Raw genomic sequence first — 15269 nt, forward strand, 5'->3', positions numbered from 1 at the left:
CAGCAGACACATTTGTCCAGTTATGCACTTTATGGGTTGAATGAAACAACTGAAGTACCAGGCGTGTAACAGAACAGTGACAGTCGGCCTCTTCGTAAAAGCCCTTTTCCTGCACGTCTCCTTTGGCTTTGGTGGGAGCTCAGCTACCCAGGATGAGAGTCTGCACCCTTCAGACCACCAGCACACTGATCCCCTCTTCTGATGGAGTCAGAAGGACGGGTAGAACTTGTGTTTTTTCCAGTAGCTTCACCATTATAAATACATGGGTGATGTGACAACAGCCAGCTGTCCCAGTTCAACCACACCTGCATTTCTCATAATGTCAACAGTATCTCCTGATTAGGGGTTCTTTCTATATGGCATATAGCTCAGCTGGTGTTTTAACTGCACAGAACCATCTGCAACGCCTCACCTTGAGCTTCAGTTACCTGTTCTGAATGAAACTGCACTGCTCTAGCCCAGCCTCTCTGCTGCACGCCTCTGCAACAGAGACAGATGAGTCTGTTTCCAAGAGAGTGGACAGTCATTTGTGATCATTAACAAGCAGTCACTGTAAAAGATGACAACTCATGTGCCTGCTGAAACATTTCGCATTAATTGGAACAAAGTTCCTATCAAATATGTTTTGATAATAGCCAATCTCTCATGGACATTCTGGACCACACAGCGAGAACATAATGTTTGATGTCTTTCCTCGGAGGCAAGAATGAGCATCAGAAGGCAAATGCAGCTGCAGCCAGCAAGGAAAGACAAACAGAAAACAGCAGGGGATCAGCTGTCTGTCGAGACCAGCAACGAGCCGTGGAGCTCTTCAGCTCTGTCAGCAGTTTAGATCCTGGCACAGGTCTGTAGGTTTCAAAAGCTGCTCCTGTTTCGGAGTGTGGTAGAGATACTACAAAGGATCAGTAGGAAGTAAGGGGTGAAGCTGCAGCTAACAAACATCTCAGTGGACAGCAAGTCAGTATTCAAAGTACTCTGACCCACAGATACTCTGTATGCATACATAACTGCACGCTTTAATACAAAAAAAACTAACGCACAGCCATTTGCAATGATCTCAGAGGAGTCAGTTCTCCTGGTTCGCTCCCACTGTATGACTGAGCATCTCCCTTGGCTTGCCTCACTTAACTTCCATTTTAGGGCTGGCCCTTCCTTGGTTATGACATTTGACCGGCTCCCAGCCCATGGTGAAATGACTTCAAACACTTACCACCTGCAATTCTTAAAAACAGTTTCTTGTAGTATTTTGAGATGGATAGCTTACAGGAGTACGTGTGTGTCTAAATAAGCTCTCAAATAGCTCCAGAATACTTAACAATGGCCGCTGTGAGGTCTTACACATTGTTATGCCATTTTAACACCAAGTAACCATTTCAAGCAAACAGAAGCCAGAAGAGTCTTAGCAGGTTTATAACATGCTTTACGTGCTGCTTAAACTTACTTTTCACTGATCTGCTGCGGGATAAAAGCAATGTTGAAAATGCATTAAAGCGACAGTCCAGATCTGTAGCTACATTAGTCATTCTGTCAGAGCCTTGGAAAGAACCTCACTGAAGTCAAGCAGGAAAACAATTTGCTGAAGCATAAGCTGAAGCAGTGAGTCGCAACTCCTTCAAATGTCTCTAATATACATCATCAAGCAAGTGCTGAAGCCCTGAAAGGCACAACTGAGGCTGCACACAGGAGATACGTAAAACAAACTTTGAACTGACCTCCAGTCTCTGGTATGTGCTAACAGCCTGAGTGTCCACCTACTCATACCTTAACAGCAGGCAGGTGGGAAAAGATAGGATGAGTGATGTTCCCATGGTGTAGTAACAGAGCTACCTGTACATACAAACTGATAGTATTTTCCTATTAAAGTGTGCAACTGGGGTTTAGTTCCACCAAATGGAGCCATTCTGCACATGCACTGACCAACCAAAATCCCTATTTTGCAACATTTTTACCTGAACCACAAGCAATGGCTCCCCAAGCCCAGAAGAGCCAAGCAAGCAATGTTTTCACAGAATCTTTTTTTCCAAAGATAACATCGTTAAGCTTTGACATCTACAGCAGAACTGTGAGCCCAAAAGAAAGACGCACCTGAATCACCGAGGCATCTGGGGAACCCAGCCAGATGCCACAGAATCCAGAGCAGCTCAGCTGTAAATTGACTTAAATAAACCCCACTAAATTAATCCAACCAGGGCATACTTTACAAATCAGGGAAAACCTTTACAGGACTTTATCCTGACTCCATGTTGGCCTAAGAGTACACTATAATCAGCTAACAGAGGTAAAACACGTAAAACCTTTTTTTTTTTTTTTAAGAAGTTAATGGTAAACAGGGGCAGACTATTGTTCAGTGAAGCTCCTTCAAATCAGGTGTCAGAATTCTGAGATCTTGAGAGATGAATCTGGAATTCATTCAATCTGGAGCTCAGGAATAGTTGTCACTAAAGGAAAGAAAAAAATTTGTTGGTAGAAAAGTATTTTGGCTTTACTCTTTAAAATACTAACTAATCTTGTGTGCTGTGCTGTACACCAGGGGAAAGGAACACAAACGATGTATGCTTCCCACACTGTATTGGTTTGGGATTGAAGGCCGTATACCCAAGGGGCTCCAGCTGCTTTTGCCCTGGGTATGGCTTCAGGCCGGCTCTGCCTTGCCTTTGCCACGCCGTCCCGTTCATTCACCTTCTGACTCCCTGGAACTTACACCACTCCCCTCTTCCCTCCGGTAACAGCCCCGAAGGCCCAGGCTACCCCAGCCCGCAGCCCGGCAGAGACGGCCCTCCCCGGGCGGGCGGTACTTGGGGCCGCGGGCCCGGCTGCCCCGGGGGGACGCTGCGAGAGGCCCTTCCCCGCGGGTCTCGGCCTAAGGGGGAACCGGGGGCGCCTGCCGAGGCGGCAGCGGTGAGGAGGCCTCACCTCACCCCGCCCGGCCCGGCCCCGAGGGGACACCCGCCTGCGGTGAGCGCCGCCGGGGGGGCAGGCCTAGAGGGGTGGCGGGGGCAGGGGCAGGCCCAGCCGGGCGGCAGGGCGGCTGTCCCCCACGCAGAGCAGCGGGCCGAGGCCCGCGCCCGCACCCGCACCGCAAGATGGCGTCCGCAGGCGGAGCCGCCGCACCAGCGAGCTGCCGGCGGGCGGTGCCTAGAAGGGCCGCGCGCGGCGCTTCCGGCCGGGAAAAGGAAGAGGCGGGGGGCGGCGCTTCCGGTGCCGCTGTCCTGGCGCGGCCGAGCCCCGGCGGCACCGGTAAGCGGCGGGCGGGCTGGTCGTGTCACCGGGCCGCGCGGGGGGAAGAGCAAGTGGGGACCGGCTGCAGCCCCGGCAGCTGCGAGGCTCCCCCGGCGCTCCGGGTGCCTCGGGGGACTGCGGCCGCCGTTAGCGGGGCGGCGGGCCCGCCGCGGGTGGTTCCCCCGGGGTACGCGCGGCTGCGCACGGGCCGTACCGTGGAGTAGGGAGGAGACGGCGGGGCGGGAGCCCGGTGTGCGGGGCCGGCCGTACCGTCAGCGGCCACGGGAGCCGGGACGTTCCGCGGGGCAGCTGGGCTACAGCGGCATGGGCCTGGCACTGAGGGAGCTGCAGCGGGTGCAGAAATCGAGGAACGCGTTAAAGCAATACGGAATCTGCAGTAGGAAACTTACTCCTGTACATTCTTACAGCTTGTCTCCTCTCCAGGAAAAATGATTTCTGAAAGCAGCTCCTTCGTGAAGGGCGTGGTGCTAGGAGGAGCCTTCTGCATGCTGGTCACACTCCTGGGACACATCAAGGTGGGCCACGGGACTAAGGCACATCACCACGAGCATCACCACATCCAGGCTCCCAACAAAGAAGATGTCTTAAACCTCTCAGAAGGTGAACGCATGGAGCTTAGTAAAAGTATCCGTGTTTATTGTATCATCCTTGTGAAACCAAAAGATCTGGGGCACTGGGCTGCTGTGAAAGAGACGTGGAGCAAGCACTGCGACAAGGTGGAATTCTACAGCTCTGAAAACGTCAAAGTGTTTGATTCTGTAGCCCTCAACACAAATGACATGTGGGCAATGATGAGAAAAGCTTTCAAGATAACCTATGAACGCTATAAAGATGAATTCAGCTGGTTCTTCCTTGCGTATCCAACAACATTTGCTATTATTGAAAATCTCAAGTATTTCTTACTGAAAAAAGACCCCTCGCAGCCTTTTTATATAGGCCATACTGTGAAATCCGGTGACCTTGAGTATGTAGATGGTGAGGGAGGCATCGTCTTAAGCATTGAATCGCTAAGACGACTCTCCGGTGTTCTTGATGACTCTGACAAGTGTCCCGAGCAGGGAGGTATGATTTGGAAACTCGCTGAGGATAAACAGCTAGCAATCTGCCTGAAGTATACTGGAGTGTTTGCTGAAAACGCAGAAGACTCGGAAGGAAAAGACGTCTTTAACACTAAATCAGTTGGTGCTCTCATTAAGGAAGCAATGTCTACTCACCCTCAGCAGGTGGTGGATGGCTGCTGCTCCGACATGGCCATCACATTCAGCGGACTGGCCCCGAACCACATGCACGTGATGATGTATGGTGTTTACAGGCTGAGACCCTACGGCCACACGTACAAGGATGCACTTGTCTTCTTGCCACCTGCAGACTCAGACAATGACTGACATCTCTACAGAGAAGACCTGGCACCATGGAGTCGGCGCTTCTCATGACTGTGACTTTTGTATCTGGTGGTACTGGTGTACAATTTTTTTTGCACATTGAGGTTTGGTAAAGCTCTTAAAAGTGGAAGGAGAACTTTTTTTCTACATTTTTTTATACAGAAATGCTTCTGGCTTTTGACAGTGTTGGAATGAAATGATGAAGTTGTTAAAGTTTATGATAAAAGGAAATTAAGTTTATATGGGGGTTTGTACCTGTAAATATTTATTAATGAAAACTCAAATGAACTTTAGTCTACCATTATAAATATATTTTTGCAAGACTTTGATTCTTTCGATTCTTCCAGGCATTTCTAGAATGTCTTTATATCTTTCTAAGATATACTAATAAAACTGACAACAGATTGAGTCTCAAATACTAACTTTAAGTCATTTATTTTACACTAAACTATGCAACAGCTTGAGCTGTGCTGTTCACGCAGCACCTATTGCTTTACATACAGCCTAACCCAGCGAGGAATTAGCAGGAAGCCAAGTTGACAGATCAGTTAAGAAAGCTGCAGCAGTGTAATGTTATGGGACCTTTGGACTGCTGCTTTTAAGCAGACAAAAGAAAGAGACAACTGTATTTGAATAAGTATTACCATGGTCAGTTAGCCTGTTAGCACAAGAGTAATTGCTCACCGATTTCATTTCACATATAAGCATATTACAATAATGGTACAGTATTTATTTCACTCCCGTGAAAATAGTGCTAATAGTGTTTACAAGGAAGAAGCTGGTTAACCATCAACACAGATGTAGTAGAGATGTATTTACAGGTATTTTTAACACTAAGATGCAGAAAGCAACTGCTTCACTCCCAGCCTTTCTTTGAGTGTTGTGCACAAAAAAAGCAATATGCAAAACTCCTCAGTGCTGGGATGGGGGGAGCGGGCTGCTTTTTTTTGTTGTTGTTCTGGGGTTTGGGTTACTTGTTTTTACAATTGAGCACACTTGACATCTGTTTTGTACAAGTTACCAGGTAACATTCCCTTCCTGTCACAGCAAGTGGGACTAAACACACTTCATTATTTACTCCATTTAGAATTCACTGACCTCTCGTGGCTGTTTCAAGACTTAAGGCAGGCACTCCATCCATCTGCTACATCTGGGACTAGCACAGGCTTTGCTGGTTCTACAACACCCACACAAGACCCCAGAAGATGGTATGTCATGTCACCTTTCTTTAACAGACCATTTGTAAAAATCTCACCCTATCCTGAGCGGCAAGGAGGCAGGTGGGGAAGTGAAATAGAGCTTCAGAGCTGATGAAAATATCCCTATCTTTGTTTTAAGCATCATGTCCATCATTTTTGAACAAGAATGGCAAGACAAGTGCTCAGACCCCCAGGCAAGCCACCACAGCACTGCTGTTGCAGAAGGCACACCCTGTCTCACTGTTAGCACATTCTCCTCCTCCACTTCAGCCAGAGCTCCACCGACAGAGCAACACAAACATCTACATCATCAGTGCCAAAACATACATAAAACTTAAGTTAGTATTTCTGATGTTTTGGTAAATTGGTATACAAATTAGTATAAGCATGATTTAACTTGTATCTTCTTACAGAATCATTTTTGAAAGGTTAGATCCACAGCTGGGAATACTCTGACAAAGCCAGATGAAGAAAGTAAAACTTTGATTTCAGTGGTGTTTCTGATATTAAAAACAGTTCTGACCCCACTGGAACAACAGCAGCCATAGAGCAAACTGAGGAAAAATAAGGGGAGTTAACAACTAAACCAGAGAAAGTGTCATTTATCACAGACCTGAGTGGCACCGTAACACAACAGGAGACAGAAGGGGAAAAAGCAAGCCAAAGAACTCAAGACGAGCTCATTTTATGCAAAAAAAGAACCACAAACTGATTTCCCATAGCACTAACAAGTTAGTACACTTATAGCAGAGCCTTTCGAATGCATAAAAACGTCCATTAGCATTCTGAAGGGAAGGTCTGAGGTTTGACCAAAATTTTTTCTGCAACACTGCTGTAATAATCACTTTAATTTTTGTCATCCTACATTAATAGTTTCAGGTTTACCCTGTCATTTTCTAAAGCACAATCTTGCAAATTTTACAGGAGAAATTTAAAAATAGCACAGATTAGGTAACACATTCCATCTCCCATGTCTTAATCCAGTTTTAGAATCAGATTAACACCTCTGCCTCCATCTTCTGTGAAGGGCCCAGGGTGGGGAAACCAAACGTGCAGAACACCAAGACAAGGCACTTGCATACAAAATTAAGTTCTGCCATTATAAGTGTCAGAATAGAGACTTGAAATATTAATAAATGCTTCCAGAGACAAGAGTTATGAGTGGTAGACCTTAAAGTTTCCTTAGTTTATTAAGTGATTCCATGGCACAGGCTGTTTTCCATAGGCAGAGCTTTGGGTATGCAGTTGCTGAACAGAGTTGGATTATCCGAACAAACACACAGTGCTCTTTAACCCGTTCTGTGGATGTACATACACGTGGCAGTGTACACAAGCTGAGATCTCTTTTGAAGTTCCACCTGAAGAAGTTGCTCCTGGCTACACTGATAACCGTGGTTTGCTAACAAGCCTTTGTTAAACAGTGATTTTGTTTCTGCTCCTAAAATAAGGCAGCAAACGGGGAGTAGAGCATCAGGCACCAAGTTGGCACACACTCCATGTGGAGTATGCCCACCGTTTGTATAAACTCCGCCGTAAGGAGAGCGATATCAAACAGTGCTGGCAGGTAGAAATTTTAACACGCACATATTCTTCAGATATGAACTAGCATAAAAGAATTTCTAGTCCACATACCAGTCTAAGTTCATAAATCCTATACAGATAAACGCATATTAAAAAGAGAAAATCCTTAAGTAAAATACTGAAGTTAATGCTGTTAATAAATTAAGTTAAAAAATAAATGTCAAAAAAACTGATTTCTCCACATTCAAGCAACAGGTAGACTAACAAGATGTTAATCAGAAGAAAAAATCTGAAATGTTTCAGAGGTTTTATAAACCATATTCCTAATATTTCACATATGCTTTATATCACTCTCTTAGAAGAGCATAAAAATGTAAACATTTCTTGGCTTTTTCCTCCTTTTTGTTTGAAATGGTCTACTCACAGTCCATGCAGGATCTTTCCACCAGATATCTTCAGTCACTGAAGACTTAGGTTTAAGACAAAACAAAAAGAACTGTAATAAAAAGAAATCTAGAAAAATATTGTAGCCTAACAGTACTTTCGCATTCACTTGATTTATTTAGCATAGCCACAGAACAAAATAATTTGTACATTCAGTCACATTAGAAACAAGGAATTACAAAGCAGTCCACATTTAATCTAAGTGCATTCCTTTGGAGTAACACAGTTCCTTTTGTTTCACTTGTATGTCTTCATATGCCAAAGGCCATCATTTAAATAGTGAATATTTTCGATACCAATCCCTTTGTTGACCTTCTCACTGTAGGAGTAGGAAAGAGGTACAGAAGTATTAGCTAGGTTAAATATTAGAGCAGTATAAAAATGCAATATTTAAAGTAGAAAATGCAGCATTTTTCAACTGGAATGGGAGAAGCTATCATTCACAGTGTAACAATCTCCAACAGCAGGTGGACAAGAAACATTATTTGTTACTACACATAACCACATTGCTGAATGATAAGAGTTCAAATATTTGCCTTCCACGTTTTGTCAACAACCTCCCACAATACTTCTTTGTGGGAGGCAGTTCTTCAGGCAACATTTTGCTACTTTTCTTAATTGTAGCATTCCTCTATCAAAGCAGCACAGCAGCTTTAAGTGACTCTCCCCTTTCCTAGCACAGGAGGTGGTGTAACCTGGCTGGAACATGGAATTTGACAAGTTCTGGTTCCAAGTGCACCACAGACACAATGAAATGCAGGTGAGCTGCTTTGCTGCTAGTTGCAGGACATCTATCCACTTAATAATATAAATGCTGAATTTACATGCCAAGGACTTGCAGCACGTTACAAACATACAACCCTTCTGTATCTTTTGAGTCATGTAATCTTTAAAAGATTGTTTTGTGTGTCTGCACTGGATTTCTAATACGTTATTCCACAGATAAATCTGGTTTTGTCACAATAAACAAGACAACTCATTATTCTAGGGCTGAGAACAAGTTTCGCCCCCTTGAAAAATATAATTTACTGTATTTACACTAAGTGCTCTATTACTTAGTTCATTTACAACTTGTTCAAAAGTAATCAGGAAGGAAAATACTGCTGGGGTAATTGCATTAACACATCATGTATCCTAATCACAGCAAGTGACTGAAATCATACTGTCTCACAATCTTCTGGTTTAAACAATATCACACAAAAAAAGCATGCGAATGGGCTGCATAGATCCATATCATTTTGTTTTCCTCTCCAGTTCACGTTGCTTCTCACAGGAACAGCATATTCAGCTGCAAGGCTGCTGAATTTGAAGTTAGGGTTAGGAATACAGGTAATCTCGGTTTGCAGCGATCACAGCAGATCACTGCAGATACAGGACTGGGTCAAAAGTAACTATTCTTTCCACCTACCCTCGGAATCTTTTGAAGGCACTACAAAGAATCCTGAGGAATGTGACTCCTCAACAGCTACTGCAGGTCCAAATCCAGGTTACTGCAGCCCCACCTGATCCCTGTCCTCTCATGCCTTCCCACCTCTCTCCCTTGTGCTACCATGATGACTTCAAACCACGGAGTGACCCTGTACAGATGATCCTGCTGAGAGTTATCCCAGGAAACAGTGACTTGTTCATATCAAAATCAGCTTCCTTGCCCACACAAGCACTAGACGGGGCTGGAATCAACACAGCCCCAACTTGCTGGTGCAGCTTACATCCTGCTGCAACACATTATAGAAATTAAAATGACAAAGAGGTTTAGCTACTTATAATTCAGCACTATCTGAATGCTAAGAACGAACATCCATTTCATTTTCTATCTCTTTTCCTTCTCAAATAGTTTTCAGTTGATGTTTATCCCCAGAACAGACCTCTACATTTCACAAGTTCAGCTAAACCAGTAAGCACATCAAGCAGGAATGCTGCATGTGGGTACAAAGTAAAGAAAAAGAGAAGGCCGCAGAGGAAAGCCCGGCTGGTCAACCAGATACTCGAGTCTCTGCTGGCCCTGCAGACAAAAATCACTTTGATGCTTTCAACCCCCTCAAACCCAAATTACATCTCTTGCCCAGCCCAGGTAGTAAGTACTCTGTACAAACGTTCCTTTGTTCAGCATGAACTTTGAGAAAGTATAATCAGAGAGCAAAAAATACTAACATCCAGTAGTAGTACTGATGCTGGCATCTTAAAATCTATGTCCACATGAAAAGAACTATTTTTATTCCATTTATTAAATAAGGAAGATGTTCCCTGCCTCCTTTTCTGTCCCTGAATATTAATCAAAAAAACGGAATCTTAAAAAATTCTGTACTTGAATGGCATATGCTGCAACAGTGATGCAATAACCTTGACAGTGATGCTTATATTCCAAACTAACAGAAGAATAATGATGTGGGACAGGTTATATTTCAATTTTTAAAACACTTACATGTCCTCAGCTGACATCTTCATTACTCCCACACATAATGCATGTTGTTTTCCCTCTGCCATTATTGCCTACAAATTACCGCTAAGGAAAACAGATTTTTTTAAACTATTTCAGAAAAGTAAAAGCAATATGAGGAAATGACTTTCCAAAAAGTTTCAAAATCCCGTGTTGAACTCTTACCCTTTTAGTAATTCTAGAGCTCTAGCTCTTAAAGATAAGCAAAACAATGCACTGCATTTAACAACTGAATCACAGTGTGTAGAACAAAGCATGTGTTTATGAACTTCGAACAGCAATTACAGAAAAAGATCTCCCAGCACTACATTTCCCCCTTTGTGCCCAACACAGTGATGGTAATCTCATCCTTTCTGGAACAAAACTACACATTTGTGGGGCCATTTTAGATGCCAAGGTGCAGAAGAATTGAGACACAAATCTTAAAAACCAGAAGTACTGAAATTAGACATGTCCTTTACAAAGCTTAGCAACACGCAACGCTAACTGCTGCTGATCTTTTCCTATAGCATCCAACTATCAACAAAAGCAGTACAGCTTGGTATTATTAATTCTGTATTTGCTCAGGGCTCCTTTCTCAGTAATGTAATGAACAGGAGTGAATTAGCGTACTTTCCTCACTTTCCTCACTTTACAAATGCTAATTCCATCAGACACGCAAAGCAAGTCCTGACTACAGCAAAGCTAGTCCTGAACATCTTTCCAAATTCCCTAGGAACCACAGCAAATTCTTCTGTAACTGAAGGAGATACAAGACTGATTAAGGAGGCAGGGGACAAATTGCACTGTACCTCATCTATTTTTACAGTTCTGCATCAAATCACCAAGGAGCTTCACTTAGGTTGCATGAATGCAACAGCATCCCACCCAACAGCACAGCAGGAATAATTATTTGGTTTGGAACATGACAGTAAGTAAAAGAAAAATACACTTTTAACCTTGCCAAATGACATCCGAACCTCTGCAGCTCTTTTCAGATTACCAGTTAGTTTGTGAAATACCATTAAAATCCAAAATAATTCAGATTATAATCAGCTGAGAACACAAGAACAGAAATTTCACTGATCTTACAGCAAGCAGTAATTCGTAGTTAAAGAAGGATACAACAACAGTATCAACGGCAGCAGGGTAAAGTTTTGCTCCAGGAGACGTCAGGCCAGGGCACATTATATTAGCTCCGCTTAGTACAAATTTAATGGCGCCTTTATCAACCTGCTGATGTGGTAGAATAAATGGGTCTAGGAGGAGAAAGACACAGCATTACAATTAATACGGTAAGATGACAACACAAATAACTTCTCATCAAGTCAGTTTAGATGGGGCAATTGGATATATATAGTGTGCTGCAAGGGTAGGAAGTTTGAGAAACCACTACCAGAGCTCCTGCTGAGCTGTACTGTCCCAAAAGGACACAAGTACTGTTCTCCCAGACCACATCTTTCATCTCAGAACCAAAAGATAAACCAACACTAGGCCTATGCCTCTGGCACACTCATATACTGAGTAACAAGTTCCCCCCGCCCCGAGAAACAATCATGCAAGTGCCCACATACTAAGAGGTCTTAAATCCCTCAAATTACATGTGTAACCTCTTAGATGAAAAAGTGTTTAATGTTAACCAGACAAAAAAAGCACAGACGGACAAAATTCATGAAGGCTGTCAACTCTCCAAGCAACCTTTCGAGTACACGCACTTTCTTGAAGTATTTCAAACACTGAGATTTGACTGAATGACATTTTTAGCGACACCTGTGCTCATCCAAATCAGAGTAACACAAACAAGCAGAACACTGAGAACAGCAAGAAAAATTAGCATGAGAGTAAGTTGTAAAAACCACACACAAAAACTCTAACAGGAGAAAAAAAACACATTACATCATTAACCTCATGATTAAAGAGTATTTTTCTGGTAAGAACTTATAAGTATTTGGAAGGAAGCAAAAAGGGTTTAAAGGAAGAGTTGAAAGAACAAAGATAGGGACTAACAACAGGAGATTTAGATCTCTGGCCTACGGAAACCTCTCTCAAGATTTTTCGCAGTTTTGCACAGTTTAATTCTTACAAATCAAAGTTCAGATTGATTAACATATAACATTACAGTACTTATGGGGGAAGGAATCCATTCAGGTGCCGGAAATAGCGAGCAATAAATTACAGTTGAGTATATACACACTATACCTTTAAGATCTATTCTGGAACATACATATATATATATATAAGCATTAAGTTCTTTTCAATTTGGTTCTACAAAAGTTCTGTGGAATCACACCCTCACCCCCTCTCCCCACCACCACCATCCTCAGGAAACTTACATTTGTGAAGCAACCGTAGTGTTGGGTAAAAAATCCCTTCTCTTTGTCTGAAGAACAGCAACTCCCCATTCACAGTGAGGATTTCTATATGTTCATGACTGCAAGATTAAAAAAAAATTATTCCAATAGCTACTTAACCCTCTTACGGTTTAAATGAAATATATCACTTCACAGAGTCTGATCTGTCTTGACATCTGAGAAAAGATAGACAATTAGCAAGAAAATTTAAAACTAAAAAGTTGGTTTTTTTAATGACTTGTTCTTCAACACTGGCCTTCTGCATGTTTCCTTCCCTTAAAGAAAAAAAATAAAAGAAAAAAACGACAAAAAGACATCCAGCTGTTCACAAACTGCATTTCTTTGGGGTTTTTTTGTAAATGCAATACAAAGAGTGGACAAGGAGAAGACATCAGCAGAAATATGCTACTCTTTATTCAAAAGAAAGAAAATAATCCAGATAACATATGGAAATACATGGTAAAAAAAATGCTACTGGAAGCAATCCAAACAAGTTTGAGCTTCCATATCCATAAAGCTGAATGCTTCCCTTCACCAGCAGGCTGATCCCTGGAGAGTCCCCAGATATGTTGGACATTTGCAGCATTTTTGTTTTCCTCAAACATCCTACTAGCGCACAGGCCTTCAAGAGCATGATCAACACATGCAAACTTTATGGTTTGGCCATAACATGGATTATTATCTATCAAGAAATTATAGATACTTTTCAAAAACACTAGGTTCATCTACAATACAAAATAAATCTATAAAGAAAGCAATCCCAGCACCTTGGAAGCAAAGTTTATGAGAAAAGAAACTTACCATCTTACTATTTTGACTGGGTCTTTCTTTGGCATAATTTGGTTTAGCCATGGTTCAATAACAGGAAACTGGTCTATCAGTTGATTCTTAATACCTTTAATAACTGAAGTCTTCAGCTGGATGCAGTTTGATACATTCTCCTTTTCATCAAATCTGTCAATTGAGCAGAAGTATTTCAGAAATGCACAATTTGGTGCCCAAAAGCTGCCATACCTCAGCAGCATTCTGCAGAAATTTGCTCTAAGACCTCAGCAGCACCACACCTGCCCAACTTTCAAATCTAAGATTTTATAAGGTGTAAATCTGTTCCCTGGGAACACCAGGCTGGGGGGAAGGCAGGGGGTCCCCACTAGTAGGCTGCCTTTGCTCCTAAGCTTTGCGTACATCCATGAAACATGCTTTTAGTCTCACGGATGCACCTTGGCACACAAAGTTATTTCACTCAACTCTAAGAGCAGACACTGTTGGCACCCCCAGCACCTACGGCGCCCCTCGGATGTGTCTGCATGAGCCCTTCACCACTGCCAGACGAGCTGCGCTCCCAACCCCCCCAAAGCTCACACAAGTTAATGACTCAGCTTACTTTTTAGGTTAGTTTTGTGGGTTTTTTTAATAACCAGATGCCCAGGCAGCCCAGCCCAGCGCCCGAGGGCAAAGCTGGCGCCTGCGGGGCGGCGGGGACCGGCGGGCGCGCCCCGAGAAGACCGGAGTGGGGGGCGGGGGGGGAGCGGGGCCGGCTGCCCCAGCCCCCGAGCAGGGCCTGGCCGCCTCAGCCCGGCCCGGCAGGGCCCAGCCCCGGGGCGGAGGGGGCACCAGGCCTGCCCCGGCCCACCCTTCCCTCCCCCCTCCCGCCGCCCCCCAGCCCCGGCGGCGCGGCCCGGCCCCACTCACTTCTTGAACATCCTGGGGGCGGTGGGCGCCGGGCGGGCGAGTGCCTGGAGCCGGGCGTGGGGCCGGCGGGCGGCGGCGCGGGCACCCACGGCCTCGGCGCTCCCTCACACGAGGCTCCGGGCCCTCCCCTCCGCGCCAGCCGGAAGCGCCGCACGCTTTACGGCCTGTCGCGCCGCTCCATAACAACGGAACGCGCGAGCGTCACCGGGGCGGCCGGGAACTGCAATTCCCAGGGAGCTGTGCGGGGCTCGGCGCGTGCGGGGGGCCGGGCCCGGGCCGCGGTAGTGCCCTGCGGCGGCCTGCGCTGCCAGCCCGGTGTTAGCTTCGACGCTGGAGCCGTTTCTTCACGGCGCTGTTTTCCCAGGTAACGTATCACTTCATTAAAATAAATTCTTTAAAAGAGCAATCAAAGTGCTGGTAACTGCTCGCATCCTTTAAACACAGCGTCAGTTGAACGGGTAAAAACGCAGACACCTTCAAATTAGCCAAGGCGAAGCCATCCCCGTTTCAGAGCAGGCCACGCGATCTTGTGGACAGCGCTGGGGGAGGGGGGATCCACTTCTCAAACCGCAGATCCTGGAGCCACCCAAGGGAATCCGCTACTGCATCCTTCGAGGTGGAGAAGCAGCAGCAGAAACATGGCTTGTGCTGAAGACCACCACCCCCGGAGAGAGAGAGATGGCTTCTGCTGAAGGCAATGACACTACGTAGCACTTGTTAGAATCAAATTAGGTTTTGCTTGGTGGTGGCTGCAGAATATCAATGGAAAAACACAGAAGGAATTTACCCTACTGCTTTTTAACGCTCTAAGAGCAAACATGCCTGGTTTTGTTCTTGAGACATATCGGCAACTGACCTGTTTCTTTCTAGAGTAACAGCAATGTTATCACTGCCATAAAGGAGAGAAGGAAGAGGACATAAAAGGCCGGTTCATCAGTTATGCTACCTGCCAACTTCTTTTTTCCATACAAAACAAAATAATCAGCTTTGATAATATAATATAACAACTAATTAAAACCTAATA

General features: G+C 44.5%; 2 protein-coding genes across 5 annotated transcripts; one reads left to right on the forward strand and one right to left on the reverse strand.

Moving 5' to 3' along the window:
- Positions 1–2813: 2813 nt before the first annotated feature.
- On the forward strand, positions 2814–5038 carry C1GALT1C1 (C1GALT1 specific chaperone 1). 3 transcript variants are annotated; one of them, XM_040614054.1, is made up of 2 exons: positions 2814–2955; positions 3648–5038. In XM_040614054.1, exon 2 carries the CDS (start codon positions 3669–3671, stop codon positions 4623–4625), a length of 957 nt encoding a protein of 318 aa, XP_040469988.1. In that variant the 5' UTR covers positions 2814–2955; positions 3648–3668; the 3' UTR covers positions 4626–5038. The 3 variants fall into 3 exon arrangements, with proteins under 3 accessions (XP_040469988.1, XP_040469987.1, XP_040469986.1); XM_040614053.1 differs by lacking the exon at positions 2814–2955 and adding an exon at positions 3134–3237 and having other exon boundaries at positions 3664–5038; XM_040614052.1 differs by lacking the exon at positions 2814–2955 and adding an exon at positions 3169–3237.
- A 2842-nt stretch (positions 5039–7880) lies between these two features.
- On the reverse strand, positions 7881–14395 carry MCTS1 (MCTS1 re-initiation and release factor). 2 transcript variants are annotated; one of them, XM_040614056.1, is made up of 6 exons: positions 14246–14395; positions 13355–13507; positions 12536–12633; positions 11328–11461; positions 10209–10276; positions 7881–8105 (listed from the first exon to the last, which is right to left on the reverse strand). In XM_040614056.1, exons 1-6 carry the CDS (start codon positions 14254–14256, stop codon positions 8024–8026), a joined length of 546 nt encoding a protein of 181 aa, XP_040469990.1. In that variant the 5' UTR covers positions 14257–14395; the 3' UTR covers positions 7881–8023. The 2 variants fall into 2 exon arrangements, with proteins under 2 accessions (XP_040469990.1, XP_040469989.1); XM_040614055.1 differs by lacking the exon at positions 14246–14395 and having other exon boundaries at positions 13355–13593.
- Between the last annotated feature and the right edge of the window lie 874 nt (positions 14396–15269).

The sequence above is a fragment of the Falco naumanni genome, chromosome 14 (assembly GCF_017639655.2).
Source record: "Falco naumanni isolate bFalNau1 chromosome 14, bFalNau1.pat, whole genome shotgun sequence".
Taxonomy (NCBI): domain Eukaryota; kingdom Metazoa; phylum Chordata; class Aves; order Falconiformes; family Falconidae; genus Falco; species Falco naumanni.

What these genes read in the sequence shown, in the direction of transcription:
- C1GALT1C1 (XM_040614054.1), top strand. Translation starts at nt 3,669, where the DNA reads ATGATTTCTGAAAGCAGCTCCTTCGTGAAGGGCGTGGTGCTAGGAGGA.
- MCTS1 (XM_040614055.1), bottom strand. Translation starts at nt 13,578, where the DNA reads ATGCTGCTGAGGTATGGCAGCTTTTGGGCACCAAATTGTGCATTTCTG. An exon ending in CCAGTCAAAATAGTAAGATG is followed by an intron (nt 12,634 to 13,354) that starts GTAAGTTTCTTT and finishes TTAATCTTGCAG; the next exon opens with TCATGAACATATAGAAATCC. An exon ending in ACTACGGTTGCTTCACAAAT is followed by an intron (nt 11,462 to 12,535) that starts GTAAGTTTCCTG and finishes TTCTCCTCCTAG; the next exon opens with ACCCATTTATTCTACCACAT.